This window comes from Epinephelus moara, chromosome 17, assembly GCF_006386435.1.
Source record: "Epinephelus moara isolate mb chromosome 17, YSFRI_EMoa_1.0, whole genome shotgun sequence".
Lineage (NCBI taxonomy): Eukaryota > Metazoa > Chordata > Actinopteri > Perciformes > Serranidae > Epinephelus > Epinephelus moara.
This window is the reverse complement of record NC_065522.1, coordinates 18,402,149-18,419,189: the sequence shown is the minus strand read 5'-3', so window position 1 is coordinate 18,419,189 and position 17,041 is coordinate 18,402,149. Positions and strand designations below refer to the sequence as shown.

General features: G+C 42.8%; 2 protein-coding genes across 6 annotated transcripts in view; one reads left to right on the top strand and one right to left on the bottom strand.

The window, feature by feature from the left end:
• The window catches only part of tnk1 (tyrosine kinase, non-receptor, 1), a 13,496-nt gene extending 9,647 nt beyond the window's left edge, over nucleotides 1-3,849 (top strand). For both annotated transcript variants that reach the window (XM_050066895.1, XM_050066894.1), the window contains exons 10-14: nucleotides 834-1,052; nucleotides 1,567-1,631; nucleotides 2,322-2,815; nucleotides 2,899-2,994; nucleotides 3,337-3,849. In XM_050066895.1, coding sequence (XP_049922852.1) covers nucleotides 834-1,052; nucleotides 1,567-1,631; nucleotides 2,322-2,815; nucleotides 2,899-2,994; nucleotides 3,337-3,510 — 1,048 coding nt within the window. In that variant the 3' untranslated portion in view covers nucleotides 3,511-3,849. The remainder of the gene's footprint in view (nucleotides 1-833; nucleotides 1,053-1,566; nucleotides 1,632-2,321; nucleotides 2,816-2,898; nucleotides 2,995-3,336) is intronic.
• Nucleotides 3,850-5,799: 1,950 nt separating this feature from the next.
• LOC126403985 (phospholipid scramblase 1-like) lies at nucleotides 5,800-16,786 on the bottom strand. 4 transcript variants are annotated; one of them, XM_050066904.1, is made up of 9 exons: nucleotides 15,437-15,510; nucleotides 15,008-15,235; nucleotides 12,584-12,879; nucleotides 11,487-11,529; nucleotides 11,060-11,280; nucleotides 9,242-9,403; nucleotides 8,045-8,206; nucleotides 7,851-7,946; nucleotides 5,800-6,608 (listed from the first exon to the last, which is right to left on the bottom strand). In XM_050066904.1, exons 2-8 carry the CDS (start codon nucleotides 15,090-15,092, stop codon nucleotides 7,887-7,889), a joined length of 1,029 nt encoding a protein of 342 aa, XP_049922861.1. In that variant the 5' UTR covers nucleotides 15,093-15,235; nucleotides 15,437-15,510; the 3' UTR covers nucleotides 5,800-6,608; nucleotides 7,851-7,886. The 4 variants fall into 4 exon arrangements, with proteins under 4 accessions (XP_049922861.1, XP_049922862.1, XP_049922860.1 ...); XM_050066905.1 differs by lacking the exon at nucleotides 15,008-15,235 and adding an exon at nucleotides 16,104-16,786 and having other exon boundaries at nucleotides 5,800-7,946; nucleotides 15,437-15,533; XM_050066903.1 differs by having other exon boundaries at nucleotides 5,800-7,946; nucleotides 15,437-15,508.
• Nucleotides 16,787-17,041: the final 255 nt, after the last annotated feature.

Genomic DNA, 17,041 nt, shown 5'->3' with positions numbered 1-17,041 from the left:
ATATAACTGGAAGTTATGGGTTCTTGAGGCGAATTTGTTCCTCATGAGGAGAGGCATCTCTGTGCAAAGTTTCATGTCTCTACGACATACGGGCCATGAGATATGCCCATTCAAAGTTTGCAATTTCAGTCGGTTGCTATAGCGCCCCCCTTTGGCCAATCGATGTAATATTGCTTCATTTGCATCCTCCCATGACCCTCTACCACTGTGCCACATTTCACATGGATTGACCAAGTCAGTGAGGAGAAAAACGTGGAACAGAGACACACACAGAGTCAAAAGAGGATTTTCATCCCAAGCGTTCAGCATTCAATGAAGAAAACTGCGTTCTATATATATTAACATGAAGTTAATTCTTGACCTTTGGGAACAATATTTGATGTAATCTAAGCTTAATGTAGCTGGTTCAGATGTTAATTAGAGTTTCATATTTCCCTTTCTTTGTTCTTTACAGACAGTAAAACTGTAAAGATTAGAGAAATAAAGTCAAAGAAGCACTATTATCTGTATCCTGTCAGTAAGTGCACAGCTTCTGTAAGGTAAAACTGGAATGTGTAACTTTAAAAAGAGGAAACAACACATTAATCCTTATAAATGAAAAGTTTAGTCCATAAGCAAACAAGTTGAAAACAAACGGTTTTACTTGGTGTGGTAGGTCTATCATCTTATGGTGGCTAACTCACTGACTGAAGACTCATCCCTAAGTGTGTCACTGTGACACTGTTTTAGCGCTGACCATTATGCTGCTCAGCAGACGTTACACCCTGGTAGTGTCACTATAAACAAAGAGAGTTCTTTGGTTTCTGATTGAACTGTTCTCTCTCTCTGTGCAGACTGGAGCTGAGTGAATGGAGGGGCCAGAACCAGAGGACGCTGACAGTCGGCTGGTTTCCTGCGACCCTCATCATGCCGACACTTGCCCCTGCTGCCGCTGCCAACCCCGCCTCTACCACTGCTTACATCTCACCCCCGCTGAAGGGCAGCCTGCACCACACCGCGCACGGAGACATCAAACCTGAGCGCTGCTGGGGAACACCTGAGAACGTGGACGAGTCAGTGACACCACTCATTCATTCCCTCTCTGTGTTACTGAGGCTGTTTCGTTTCATTTTCGTCGTCTTTGCATGTGTTTATTTTCGCAGAACAGAAAGAGACTTAAATTACCTGCAGCTACAAATACGTTAAACAAGAGAAACAGGCCCAGGGTGCAAAGCTCATCCCCAGTGGCTGTTTTTGACAATAATATAGTGTTTCAGGGTGGACGATTTTTGATTGCCTTGTAGCCTTTGGAGCTTTTGTCTTCATTTATTGACATTACAGAATGCTACAAAACAAAGAAAGAATTGTTAGTTATGATTTTATAAATTACTATTACCCTTATTTCTTTGATTCTGCCTGTATCATGTAGAAGAGGACTGTATAAACCTCTCTCAGGTGCCTGTGTCACTGAGATTTATTGCAGAATGCTAACAACAGTGCAGCACTGAACTTTGACCTGCTGTCAGTCAATACAGTTTGTGAGCCGAGGCTGTCATACTAACGTGTGTACTATTCTGACCTTTGCAGCGGAGGCGGCTGGAGGACGCACCCTGCCCGGGACAAGGAGGGCTCCAACCTGCAGAAAATGGCAGGTAGGGACTAAAAATAGAAGCAGCCGCAGAGTGCAGTGAGTAGCGCTGCAAGATGGATTCTATATTAGGATTATCATATGACTAGATATCAACTGGGATTTTAAATATTATAATATTGTACATAACATATCTCTACATGTCTTTAATGAGCCCATCACATTCTCACTACTACATCCTTTATTTTTTATCTACATCCTCATTAGCTTCCACAAAGTGGTTGCTTTATTTCAAAATATCACACACAACACCCCCCAGAAAAACAAAAAATCGACGGTCGGTTTGACAAATTCTCATCAAAATGATTATTTTTAATCACTTTGTGTTTAATATCACTGCTTTACTTGTACATAGAAAACTAGAAATGACCCAACTGATAAAGCTATTTGTCCATTTATTTATTTATTCACGTTCTTTTATAAAATGTTCGTCAACGCTTGCAGTTTTTTATGCTGTTATTAGACAGCAATCATCTTATCCATCCAGGAAGTGACTCAGTTTATCTAGTCATCCATTCTCACCAGTCTGCCCTCTAGTGGCGATAAGAGAGCCCACACACACTCTGAACTAAGATCACTTACTGCCTCTTTTAAATGCTGTCACCTTGTCCATGTTTTCCTCACTAATTTCACATGGCAGACCGCTGTAATAATATTTAATGCTGCATTCAAAGGCCTCTTCCTGTGTCTTCAGGTATGTCTCAGAGCCTGGAGTCAGTTTTGAGTGGACATCGGCCCCGGGCTCACACAGTAGGGGCGGTCAGAGTGGACCAGCAGGGCAGACCCGTGCCCACTGTGATGGCAGCTCGCAGTGTGGTGATGCAGCAGGACCCACGCCGCTTCAGCGAGGCCAGTATCGCCCCTCCTCCGCGGCCACCGCCCCCCAACCTGAAACGCTTGATGAAACCCCAGAGGAGGCCCACAATCCACCCTGTCCCGGGCACTCCGTGGCCTCCACATGTCGTCCCTTCCCCTCCATCGCAGGCACAGCCTCAGCCTCAACCTCAACCTCCACCCCAGCACCCACCTCCGCAGGCCGCCGGAGGCTCCAACTTGGCTAAAATGGCTCACATGGCTCGCTCAACCCCGCAGCTGGACGACTACACGGACAACAGAGAGAGGGAGCGAGCCAGAGGTCGGGATAAGTCACCCCAAGTGCACAACACGAGAGACAGTCTCATCGCTCAGGTATGAGACTGATTCATATCTTTTTTTTTGCTTTTGCTTTATGAAAACTTGTTCAAAGGATTAAAATACAGGCTTCTTCTCAGGTTATGGAGGCGGTTCATGGAGTGACCATTGAAGAGGTTCATACTGCACTGCAGCGTAGTGAGTGGAACCCAGTGCGAGCTGAACAGCAACTCAAGGTCAGACCAAGAAATGACTGTGAAAGAGAGGCATCATCAGCACAGTGTACATTTATCTAACATCTGTTCATGGTGGAGCTTTGAGTAATGAATGTGTCATATTTGAATTATGTACTGAGTAAAAGGAGATTTAGCACCAAGTCACATTTCATACAACTGCAGCTTGTGATTCAACACTAAAGCATGTTGCACTACAGGACATACTGTACCTTCATCAGTGATTTCAGAATAGGTGTTTAGCATTTGAATGCTGATGAACACCTGCTTGAAGAGTTTCTTTTTTGTTTTTCCATGTATCTTAAAATCCGTATTTTGACTGATTGTTGTTTTGCGTCCCATCAGTTGGAGCAGCTGTACTCGCTGAGCCTCTGCTCCCGAGAGGACTGTCTGAGGATCCTCTCCAGATACCAGTGGAACCTGCAGGTGGCCAGCCGCTACCTGATCCGATGGTCGCGGGACGAGAGGGCCGTCACCGGCGACCGGGAGCGACCAGCGAGCACAGAAAGACGAGTCTGAAGGGATTTTTGTCACTGATTTTACCTTCGTTCGTGCATCAAGCAACAGTTGTGGCACTGGACGCTGCCCAGTATGACTTTTTTCATTGACCAGCTTGATGTGGGAACAGAAGGGAGTCCAGTGGGCACGATAAAGGCAGAAAAGTGAAGGTGTGTGAATGTAAAAAGGAATATTCTGAACCAGGAATCTAGCAAAACATCTCTGACTGCTGTTTTTGTATTTTTATTGAGAAACTGTCCGGCACATTATGTGTGCTTTTGCAAATAGTTTTTGTATCTAAATGAATTTGTACATATTGTTTTAGAAATTGTATTATTGAATAAAACGATCTGGGCTTAATGCTGAGTTGTTGTGATAATATGACCAGTTTATTCAGTTAGTTCATTATAGAAGTGTATGATTACTGTACTGTACTCTTAAAGGGCCAGTATGTTGGATTTAGGGGGATTTAGTGGCATCTAGTGGTGAGGATTGCAAACTGCAACCAGTTGAAACTTCTCCCAGACGGGATTTCTTCAGCAATCATTGTTCAGGAGGTTTTTCCTGGGAGCAGAATTTGTAAAAAAAAAAAAGACTCCTGCACTCTAAAGCACTCTAAAAATGATGTTAATGCTTCTGCAAAATTTCGGTGACTCGACCTTCATCAGGCAAACCTTGATGAAACCCTGCCTGATAAAGGTCAAGTCACCGAAACGTTGCAGCAGCATTAAAATCATTATTTTAGCAAGTTAGACAGTCTTTTCTGCAAGTTTAGTTCTTGTCCCTCTCCTACACACCTGTTTGAATATAGATGTGGGAAATATTCCTTCACTGAGAGCAGAATTACCTTGCAGAGGTGTCTTCCTCTCCAAAAAAACAGATCAGGGGTCTTATTTATAAAACAATGTGTAGGATCTATTCTAAAAATGTTCATACGGACTTAAGCCAAAAATGGCACCCTAGAATATACAACAATATCTACAATCAGCCTTCTACTACACCTTCTGCTTCACTAATTTCTGTTTCCAAAATATTCGTCAGCATGGGTCAAAGTTTCTTTCATCAAGTCTGTTTTTATAGATCACAACTTTTGCGCGGGAAGTGGCGTACGCTTCTTTCAGACCTCGTTTTGTGCGTGCACAAGGTTGATAAATGAGACCTCGGGTGATTTAAACTGGTAAAAGCACTGAATAAAGCGGTGTAACGTAAAATAAAATGGTGTTTTCTCAATGCTTGTTGCGGAGGGACTGCTGACTACATTTGCTGATGTGAAAACGTGCATTTTGGGCTTCTGTAGAAACATGACAGTGCAACATGGCAGACTGCATGGATGAGGACCCGCTCCCTTTATAGATATAGATGGCCCATTGTGAACAAAAATACAGTGATTCTCATTTCCAATATATCCCCGAATCCTACACACTGGACCTTTAAATGTAATAGAGACACTGTGTTGCGTTAAAGAGCCTGCTGGTCTTCAGAAAGAGTTAGTGTCCTAAATCGTATGACTTTATTAAAATACAAAGCCTTACATTGACCAGATAGCGAGATCAAAGCTGTGAGAGCCTTAAATGTATTTTCTGTTATGAGAGAAAGGTGATAAACTCTGCTAGGATATCAACCAAGACATTTCCATGTTTACTTTATACAACATATTTTCCTGTTGTGTCTTTTATGGGTTGTAACTTAAGAAAACAAACAGACACCGTGTGGATAAATATGCCAGTGCAAATATTTACAGAGCAGTTAGCATGCAGAGTATCAGGTCAGATTTTACAACCTGTTGTTGAGCCACTGAATTGATGGTTCCTGTATAGTAGGAATCATAGAATTGTATATTATGGGAGGTTAATTACATTTTGAGCATTGAGGCATAGATAGACATGTTCAGACATGCTTTCAGGAATACTATGCTTGTATTTCCCACATTTTCCCAGAGGGTGGAGCAGTAGGATATTCAGTACAGGACCAGGGAGGAGAGGGTTTGTCTCCTTCTGTAGCATATGGAGTAGGGCATGGATATGATGTTAAGATAGATAAAAGAAGGTGATACTGACCCCAATAAAGTGCATGTTGTACTGATAAAGTTACATAGTAACTAAAGCGGAGATGGGTTTTAGTGGAAGTGGACTTTGGCTGATTGTGTTCCAGATCATGAGACGGGATTTCCCTCCGAAGCGACCATCATTTTTTCCAAGTGAAACCAGATGTTCCACGTTTAGCGTTAAGGTTTCCGAGGGCCTTCCTAGAAACGTTCCTAGACAATCGGTGGAGCTTAAAAACACAAGACATCAACACTGTAACAATGGCTTCGTGTGGCATTTGTTTTATTTCTGAACTACAGGGTATTTGTTTCTGTAAAAAACGTGATTCACAATCACAAGGCAAACAACAGTGGGTACAAAATAGTTTGATAGAAACACAGGAAACTGATTACACAGATCCTGCCTGCTGCAGATACTACTGATTGTAAAAAAAAAGCAAGTTAAGAACATTAAACTTATACAATGAACATATAATTGCAATAAATGTACTGTACATGCTTTGGCTGCTGTCTCTTATCAGAGGTGCACAGAAGCTGATAGACACATAGATATTAGTTACTGACAGTGTAAGAGAGAGTTGCATTTGAGAGCACTAGTGGCAACCAAGCCTCACAGGAGGCACACCCATGTTAAGTCATGTGAACAGTGAGAATGAGAATGATAATCAAATACAGTGCAGAGAGTTGCGTTCAACAACAGGCAACATTTGTGAACAGTAACTTGCCGTTTCTTTAAATCAATCGACAGCACAGCAATTAAATAAGATACGAACGGACAACATTTCACATTCAGGTTTCTTTCGGTTACAAACTACAGAAACTCAAATTGTTTCCTTGAACCCGCCACTGGTCAGCTTTTCTGACCACTGCGAGGTCAGATAAACATTCACTTTAATGTTCACTGACCTCAACTTCTGCTTTTTATGTTCTTTCAATTCCTCCTTTACTCGTATTATTCTTACTTTTAACCTACATGTTCTCCCTCCTCTGTCATTACACTGGCACATGTTCAAGGCAGTGGTATCTGGAGAAATGGGAGGGCGAGGTTTGGCGGTGGCGTCAGTCTCCACGGCAACTGTAAGACCACAAAGGGAGCATGAGAGCATTTACACTGTAGCCTATGCTACAGTTTTGTTAGGTTATGTACACTGGAGTTTAAGACAGAGGGCTTCGAGGAGAAGAAAGGCAGCTGAGAGGTAGCTCCCACTTCTCTCACTGACACAACCAACACTTCCTCATATAAGCTTAACGACGACAGCTTGTTCACTGTGGTTTTATACAAAGCTTTCAATTTGCAAGGTTGAAAGTCACAACAGCCACGCTCAGACACAACAGTGCGTTGAGCTAAGTGCTAATGTCAGTATGCTAACAATGACTTACACGCATATATGTTCAGCAGGTTTTACTGTTTGCCATCTTTGTTTATCTGTTTGTATGCTAACATTTGCTGAACAGCACTAAACACAAAGTACTGAAACCACTCTGCCTGTAGGATAAACACAAAGCTGCAGCCAGCAGGCGGTTAGCTTAGCTTAGCATAGCATAGCATATAAACAGCTAGCCAGGCTCTTTTTTTAAATTTACACAATCTACCAGCACCTCTAAGCTCACTCGTTAACACGTTATACCTGGTTTATTTAATTAACTGCTCCCAGCTTTAAATAACCATGCACATAACCTCGCATAAAAGAAGGCACATCAGTGTTGTCAGCTAAGTACTAATGTTCGAATGCTCACAATGACTATGCTAACATGCAGGTGATCATAAGGAATAATGCTTATCATGTTAGTTTAGCTTATTTGCATGCTAACAGTTGCTAAATAGCACTAAACACAAAGCATCTGCTAACTGCTAGCATGAATGGCTAAAAGAAAGTATTGCACTTGTGCTAAACCAATTGTGATTTCCTCATAATGTGATATAATAGCAGATAAAAATATATAAATATGAAATGTTATTGCCAGTGTAGCATTAAGCATTCAAACACATGTTGATATCCGCTCTTATTTCTGTGTGTGGGTACTGAGAAAGACACAAAGGGTAAGGGTGACATTCTTTGGCAGGGATTAAATCTCAGTCTGAGGTACGGTGTGGAATGTAAAGAGGGCTGGCAGAGTAGCTGCCGGTATCAGTCTCAGAGTTTGGATAGATTTCAAAAATAATCCGTGGCTGGTTTCTGTTTGCTCATTTTAGTCTGTGTGTATAAAAGGATCCAGGGATTGGCACCACTTTGGCTGGAATTTGGTAAAGGAAGGATTAAAAAAAACAAATGGAAATATAAAGTACATGAACAGAGAATGCATAACTGGCACTTGCTCTCATGCTGTTGTTTTCCCCTCCTTGCTTCCTCTGTTATGAAAACACAGTGCTGCGCTGGTTGGCCTCCCCGACCTTCTCGAAGAACATGAAATCCTGCAGAGTGGACACAAAGAAGGAAATTAACTCATTGTGTGATTAGGCAGAAGGTGAACAAAAAATTCAAAGAGGAAAAACTAAGAACATGGTCTTACAATGAGGAAACAGGCTCCCATGAGCACAGCTTTCATTTTCACATCCATGTCCAGCGGGAACTGGATGCCGAAGTTGTCGGTGTCTGTGAAGACTTCCTTCAAGAGGCCGCTCCACTGCTTGCTGATGCGACCAATGGGCTTGTCACCATCTTTGCCTTTCAGCTGCAGAGCAAGAACAATGTTTGTAAGATGTTTTATCAAGAGTACAACACAGGGATGCTATCATGTAGAGGTTTTTCAGAAAAAATGGCCAAACTTGGACTGGAACTGTTTATTTACAGAAAGAAATAGTTTGACATTTGCTTTCTTCTTGAGGGTTAGATGAGAAGACTGAAACATTAGCTTAGCTTAGCATTAAGTCTGAAAACGGGGAATCAGCTAGCCTGGCTCCGTCCAAAGGCAACAATATTCACCAACACCTCTAAAGCGCACAAGCACCAACTAAATTCGGAGTTCCAATATGTTGTTTCCATGGCCTAGGAAAATATAATCAACATTTGTGAACATGAGCTGCTCTCTCTCAAAGCCAGAAACCAGAGAAGTAAGTCTCAAACCTGTGATGTCATCAAGTATAAAGTCTGGGGCTGCCCCACAGACAATGGATAGGAGCCTAATTTTGTGAACACAATGAATGTTTGCTTTCTTTGTTACACCCAAATGAGCTTTACTCTATTGTTGTGTTCTCAGCTCTGCAGTCTTCGTCAGTTCGTCTATGTGGTAACATTCAGACCAGCCTGCGCTCTAGCTCAGATCACACGTGAGTTTTAGCACACTAGTGTTTGGATTTGGGAGAGAGTTGTTCATGTTTACTAATATTTTTGGACTGTCTTAGACCACAGGGACAACATGTACGGATTTTAAAAATGGGTGTAGTTCCCTTTTAACGTGTAATATCTCGTTCATTTAATTAACTGGGTGCTGTAAATTCCTGTGACTGTGAGCCTGCCACGCAACTAGTGGAGACTGCAGACAGTAGCTCCTGGCCAAGAAATAATCCTGCACATAACCTCACACAAAAAAAAGTTCTTACATTATCGTTTCTGTACAGATTAGTGAGCTCTAGAGGTGCTGATTGGCAGATTTTGTTATGTTTGGACAGAGGTTGGCTAGCTGTTACTACCTGTTTCTAGTATTCATGCTAAGCCAACTAACTAATGGACAGATGAGAGAGTGGTGCGGACCTTCTTCTAACCTCACCTCAAAGTTGACGTCCCCACAGCAGTTGCAGGCAAAGCAGGGCCCCTCCAGTTTCATCAGGGTCTCCTTGTTGGCTCCCTGGATGGAAAACCTCGGCACAAAAGGGTGCCAGTCCTGTTTGACGTAGCCAATGGTGGTGCCCGGCGGTGCCTGGACCTCCATCTGTGGATCAGATATGTAATTAAATACACATTCTAACGTGCCACAAAATTAGTTATCCCAGAAAGCCTAAAATCTTCCCCTGACAGCTGACAGCTATAAATACATCATCACGGGGTTTGGCGTGTCAAACACGTCACACGGGACAGCAGGAATGATAAGTGATTCTCTGACTGCTCCATTGTGCCACGACATTACAAAGGTAATACGTCTCACATGGCTCCTGTCTGGCCAGTAAACAGGACTGCAGTATGTGAGAGTGTAACAGCTTGGGTTCACGCCAGTGGGAGCATACTGTAGCCAGATTGCCAACCATGTGATTACACAGAAAGAGAGCGGTCTCAGAGGTGGATGGATGGATGGCAGAGAATCGGGGGAGTCTAGGAGATAGTTGGGACAGACAAAGGGCCATTCATAGTCTTAACAATCCCCTGCCTGAGCAGACTGGTGCACAAAGACATTGAAGTACCGCTGAACCACTCAACAGTAACACAAAGCGACGGAAGGAAAGACAGAGGCCTCTGTTTATGTTAATATGAGGTTCATCAGTGAAATTATCTACTGGAATGGCTGGAGTGAAAACCTGCACGACACATATCATTTCAGTTTTGTTAATGGTTTCGTTTTCTCACGTACTTTCAGTGACATGCAAATAGCTTTAGATGTATCTGCCCAGATAATGAGATATCCATTGCGACAGAAGAAGTAGTGATGCACCGACTCAACAGTTTTCAGAAAAATGTTTACCATTGTGTAACAGAGTGCGGGCCAGTGGGCTTGATGCGATCAAAGCCTCTACACCTGTATGTCACAACCTGCAAAGCAGCTCTGCCCCTAGTGCCTTACAACTGAACCAAATCCAGACATTGGTGACCAGTTTGAGAGAGTTATTCAGTGATGTAGTTATCTTAAAAGTTCTGCGTAAGGAAACCATACCTTTACGGCAGCATTCAACGTTGTTTCCATGGACACAGATGCCACAAAAAATTATTTTGTTTATAAAAGAGACAAAAGTCATGGGGGGAACAATAATATAATGTTACTTATTAAATATGTTAAGGGGAATAATAAGAGCATAGGTCGCAGTGGTTAGTTTACTTCCTCTTTGGGCAGAGATGTATGACGGTGAAACATTACTCAACTTTCTGCGTAGGAGTGTGAACAGATAGTTTTCTGCAGGCTGGCTACTTTTACCAAGATGTCAAATATGGTCAAAATTTTTTACCAAGAAGTCTCGAAATTTGAGTCTGGAAAAGTGTGAAATCTGGAAATGGAAAATGATTAGTAACCCTGTACAGATATCTCAAAGCCAGTCAGTTGTTTTGTTTTTTTGTTAACTTTAAATTTATTTCCAAATTGTTGTCACTAGTGTCATTACCAGTAAAACTATGAATAAACTGCTTCAGCAAATAACAGCTCATTCTCCAGACAATCCAAATGGTCAAATATTAACAGCGTTAATAATGGAACACGTTATCTTGGTTCACTTATAAATATAACGCAGATACCAGAGTGTTTATCAATGAGCAGGGTGAGCACTCAGGGTGATTTGGAGCTGAGTGCACCACTGAACAAGCACAATATTGGTGTTGGTGTGGTAAATCAATATAATATGAGGCTATTAAAAACTGCCTTTGACACCCACACCCAGGCACAGACCTCTTGCAGGCAGCAGGGACACCAGCAGGAGACGCAGCGGAAAGGCCGTATGAGACGGATGACCTCCCGGTCCATGTTGTCCTTGATTTTCATGTCGAAGCTGCGCAGCGAGCCGCAGCAGTTCCTGGTGCAGCAGTCGTTCTTCTCTTTGGCCTTGTAGATCTTTTGGCCCAGGCTGTTCTTTATCTCGTACTGGTTATTGGTCTCGAACCCGATGAATGCTGGGCGGGACGAAGGAAACGGGTGGATGTGGTGAATAACAAAGATAAGTAAAGACTTTCAAGGTCAGATGTCTGTTTATCATTATGATTTATGTTGACAAGTTCAATGCTCGCTGGTGCACCACAAGCTGACAAACTCCTGATGCTGTTTATGTGCTGTTTGCAAAGTGGCGAGGGTAAACATGACTGGATGATCAACGCCTTACCTTCTAGGAGTTCCACTTTCTGATGAATGAGGATCTGGTCAATCTAAAGCCACAACAGAAAGCAACATGAGACAGAAAACAAACAGTCAGTTTACTATTGTGAAATGCATCAATGTGAAAGTATGAACGGGGAAAAGCTGCAAATGCAAAGTGGAATTTTCATTTGTTTGCAATGCAAAGCAACTGCATGAATTATCATAAAAGCATCTATCGACTATCTCAAAGCTAGCTGCTGTGTGGAGTCACTCCTGAGTTGGGTTGGATCCTTGTTACACAAATAATGGTCCTTTTTCTGTCTGGGTAAACACAGAGTTATTTGCTGCAAGTTAACGTCTTTGTTTGAACTCTATTTGAATAAAAGTAAATGTCCCTATAATGCGTACACAAAGAAAACCTACTTACTGTTGTGAGAAAAATGTTTAATGTGATCTTTTAAAGTTAAACGGCTGTGACCACAGAATCATACTGCATCGTTTTAATTGGAAAACTAGATTTACAAGTTCACAAACCAAAGCCAGATTATCATATGCAAAGCGGACACTTCTCCTCTGTACCGGATTTGAATTTAGTTCTAGCGAAGTGCAATAAACTAAGCAGCACAAATACAGAAATGGTTAATCATTTACTGTGACAGGAGTGCAGAAATGCAGCTACATGAATCTTTGTCGAAACTTTATGGCTATTTTCTCATAACATTTTATTCTATGTAAACACATGTGACAGATGGAAACAGAGGAACTTAGGGTGTGAGTAAGCAATTAGTGCATTTCAAAGTTTGCTCTCCGTAGCTTTACAGGACACAGTTCACCCTCGAGTGATCTGCAGTGTGGCGTCTTATCATTAATTTTCATAAGTCAGTGTTTATGAGTCAGACAGCTGCACACTAAGAAACACAAAAGGGAACAAATTCCAGAAGTGAAGGAGTGGTGTGTGTGTGTGTGTGTGTGTGTGTGTGTGTGTGTGTGTGTGTGTGTGTGTGAATGAGCCATTGTAGCTAAAGATAAGGACACTAATCTTAACACAAATCGTAAAACAAGTTAAACAGCAAAAATCGCCTGACTGCAGGTGGGGACCTTTCTTTGATTTTTCTGTCCTACCTGTGTGAGGTACTCGAGTCCCGGTGGGACCCCAACAGCAACCGCAGCTGGAGCCGGGGCCGGGGAGATCCCTCCTTGAGGGGCACCGTACTCCGGCCCTGGAACTGAGCCTGGGCCAACGGGACCGGGCTGATACACGACAGGAGGCTGGCCTGGATTGTAGCCCATGTTGAAGCCTGGTGGAGGGGCTTGACTGGGGTCTCCATACCCTCCTGCAGGGACTGGATAAGGGGCTACGGAGTGGCCGCCGGGCTGAGGCATGGGGTAGGGCGCTTGGTGGTAAGGGCCTGGGTAACCTGGGGAAAAGACAATAACAATAGTTCAACTCATTTTAATGAGACTGTTCATTAAGAGCTACACACATTAAGTTTCTTCATTGCACAAAACCACATTTAAACTGGAAGCACAACTGGACACATAATGTAATATACAAAACATAACCCACACAATAAACAATAAATATAGACATGTAGAAAAACTTGAAAAACATAAAGCTGGTTTTAACATCTTATCTCAGGAATCGTGATCAAATGTGTCAGTTTCAATATCTTACCTTCGTATTAGATAAAAAACTAAAATAATGCAGCAACAAACATCCAGGTCATCAATGCACCACAGAGGTAGTCATGATCTGTGTGTGTCTGTCTGATAGCAGCTGCTCTGTGCTCGTTGAGTGTGTGAGAGAGCATGTGTGTTTGCTGTAGATCATCCTACTTTTCCCCCCTGGGAGGGACTGCAGAGCCAATAAGCTACTTATTACCCGAGCCTCAGAGGAGATTGGCGGCACTAACAAGGGAGCAAATAAACAGCCAATACTGGACTATACTATACAGTGATAGCCCTGATGGGTCTAAATATAAACACCTGCGGTGACTGTATTGCCATGGTTACCAAATGATTTGCAAATAGGTGACATACATGGCCTTATAAAGACCAATTACAAGATCATTTCCTGCACATATTTTACAATCAACAGGTGGATTTATTTGTAGTTTAGCTTTGGAAATCATGCTAAAATCACACATCTGCTATCATGCTACCTTTAGTTGGTTAGGTTGCTTTCACACCACAAACACACTGCACCAGAGTCGGCTTGGAAGCAGACTAAGTTTACAGCTTTAACACAAGCCCACAAGAAGGTGCCAACTTTAGTTTATTTTAATCGAACCCAACGCATTGGGTGTGAAAACACCCTTAACGGTCAAATTAGCTGATATCAGTCTTTATTTAGGCATGAATCCAACAGCTGCAGAGTCTTATCTGCCCAGAACAAACTACGCTAAAAGTTTTCAGCAGGCTAAAGAGCAGTGACTCCAGTTTCAGTGGCAGCCTGGATGCTTATATTTCTGCTTGTTTGTCTGTCTGAAGTGCATCAGCAATCACGCCTGACTTGATGATGACAACAAAACTTCCTCCCACCACTGTGTTGTTTACTCAAAGGTCTGCACTCCAATATCTCCTTAAACAGAAGCATCTTCTAAACTTCTGACTGCTAATAGAAGACTGTATGTTGTGGTTCAAGAGTCCAAAGCAATTAGAGAAGACTGAATTACTCACTCAACACTCACAGGAAACAAACAATCCGTGGATCACTCTGAAGAGAGCCTAAATGGCAATTTAAAGGAAGTGGGTGCGACGGAGAAGTGCATGAGGATGACGAGCTAATAAGGTGGAACGCTGACTGTCATGTGTTCTCTCACAAACAGATGTCTGCATCGTTGTGTCACCAGGGAAGATCACTGAGAGGGGACAGCTCGGACATTTCCACAGGTTTCACACTCATAATAATGCATCTACTCTCTTTCTCTTAGCCAGATTTTTTTCTGTCTGTGGGGTAAATGTGGGCTTGTTTCCGGAGGGTGGGTGTTTTTCTTGTGTTTACTTAATCACATCCCTCTGTGCGTGTCACTTGTCGCTGTAAGCACTCAAATGCAAAGCGCGTTGAGTTTATTTGAATGAGCTGTATCATAACGTCATCACCGTATCTTTAGTGTTGTGTTAAGGAGGATGACTGTGCCATGTGCTGGTGTCATTTGTCCTGAGCTGACCAAACTGGTTTTTGTTGGCATGGCAGTGCAGTCCAACAACCACCAGCTGAAGAGTTTTAGAGGTCGTTGGACCCTTTCATAGTGAGATCCTTCCTTGCTTAAGGTCGCGAGCGTGCTGGTATACACTTTCAAAGCTGAACAGATGTTGAATCTCAAAACAAATGTGGATGTAAGTGAGAGAGACTTTCGAAGTCAAAAAAGAGGATCTGAGCAATTTGTTCTGTGAACTCTTGAGGCTTGTTGTTGCTCCACCCCTTTCCACATTCCTTTCTCTACTTGCAGGAAACAAAACCCAAATTTTAAACCAGCGTGTGTGTGGGTGTGCAGGAAGGCAGTCCTTGTGTACACAGACGGACATGCCCCACACAAACGGTACCTTTCAACTCCTGACCTGCTGTTTTCCATCGAGAGGGAGGAGTACGCTGTGCCAACGAAAAATCAGTTTTCACCTCAGGTTTCATGAAAGCATTCGGGGAATCTCTTTCAGATTTCACCACCTTTGGGAGGATAACATTTCTCGAGGACGATGAAGGAATCTGGGGGCTGGACCTGGTGTCTTTTCAGTTCACAATGATGCTCAGTGAGCAGGGAAATCTAATGGAAACTTTGACATGCGAGAGCCTAATCATTTCAACAACAGCAGCAAAAGGTGACATAATGGAAGAAGTCAACAAGGAAGCAAGTGTTTAAAGTGAAAAACTCACCATCAAAGCTCTTAATTCTGCTAATTTTATGTCTAAACGCCAAACTAAAGATGCAAATCTGACACAGAGCTGGTTATTTATCCACTTTTCAAGCCACTTACCAGGAGCAGACATGGCGAGGAGCTGGATGAAACTTCTCTGGGCACGGAGTAAAAGGAGGTCACACTTCCAGTCCACTCCCCGGGTCTCTATGGGAAACTAGAGGAATGAAAGGGGACGGGGAGGGACGGGGGTGATGCAAAGGGAGGGGGTTGCACAGAAACAGAAAGTGGTAATGACAAAGAGGCGAGACGACATTCAGTCTCAATCATTCACACAGTCACGTTGAGTGACTCCTGTCATCATGTCGTAAGATAAATCATGTGATACAGGGGAAACTGAAAGGCAGCAAACAACTCTTTTGTTCGTGATGGATCATGTTTGAGAGCTAACACATGAAATATAGAAGTGGGTGTGACGTGTTTTGAAAAGGCAGGGGGGGAGGTCATTAATTTTTCCACTGGATTCTCTTCATGCTTTTATTTTGCTACTATTTCTATCAGAAATCACTCAGTAAAGCTGAATATCCAGTAAGGACAGGATTGAACCCCCACCCCCCCACCCCAAAAGTCATCAGGAGTACATTTCTCTGAAACACTACAACTTCTCACAGCATAGCCCCCCTCTCTGTATCTCTCTGCCCCACAGTGTCTGCTGCAGGCCTGATAAAACCCCTCTAATCCTTGACATGTCAGGAAGAGAAACATGTAAATGACGCATTAATCTCACCTCTCTGGCTGCTTGTTTCCTCTCCTTCCCAACTAAAAAAAATGACGGTGAAAACAAACGACTTGACAGTGGAAAATGAATCCCATACACGGTGCCAAGGAGGCGCCTTTCTTTAGTCTTCTTCCTGAGCTGTTTCTCGTTGCTGCGCTGTTGCTGTCACTCCTCCCTCCCATCAATACTTATTTTGTACTCTCCTCCCCTTTTTAGGCTCATACGACCTTTACTGGCAAGGCTTCCGTGTGCTGCCAAATATAAACACAAACATATCATGTAGCTGCAGGAGACTGGACACTATGTTTTACCTATGTTTGCAAGGGTTCACCGTTTCTGCTTGTTCTAGCATAGCGTCGGCTCTCACATGGGAGGATTTGTGTCATGGAAATGGAAACATGTTATTATCAGTGCACGCAGCAGCAGGAGGGAGGGGGCTGGTCGGCTGGTCTGCTCAACACGGTGTCAACAACAACCACCAGAGGGCGCAAATACGTCAGTAATGACATGCTTGTGCTTGTATACACCAGTCAAGTTGCAGCTACAGTTTACATCCATGTCTGAAAACATGGATGCTTCACACACATCTTCCCCCCAGCAGCACAGAAGATCTGTACATTCAGCACAGTTTTAAGATTAGTGTCACCGATTCAATATCTGACCTAATGTCTCCCCTTCTGTTCCTGAGATATGATGTTAAATAATGGCTAGAACATGATGATGTCACACTTAAGTTGATCACTAGCCAAACAAATTTTTAAACTGTGATGTGTGATATTGGGCTTTATAAATAAACCTGAATTGGACTGACCTTTGACTTTTTGGATGTCATCACTTCATCATTTTATTCTATTAGACATTTCTGAAATTTTGTCATATTTAGTGCATCATTCTTTAGGTTTTGGACAAAAATATGAATTGTGACATCACAGTGATGTAGACCTTGA

Bases quoted from the DNA above. Each gene is read 5' to 3' on its own strand.
- LOC126403985 (XM_050066904.1), bottom strand. From the start codon at position 15,092: ATGAAACCTGAGGTGAAAACTGATTTTTCGTTGGCACAGCGTACTCCT. The intron at 8,207-9,241 runs GTGAGGTTAGAA...CTTGCTCTGCAG, and splicing joins GTGGGGACGTCAACTTTGAG to CTGAAAGGCAAAGATGGTGA. The intron at 7,947-8,044 runs GTAAGACCATGT...TCCACTCTGCAG, and splicing joins TGGGAGCCTGTTTCCTCATT to GATTTCATGTTCTTCGAGAA.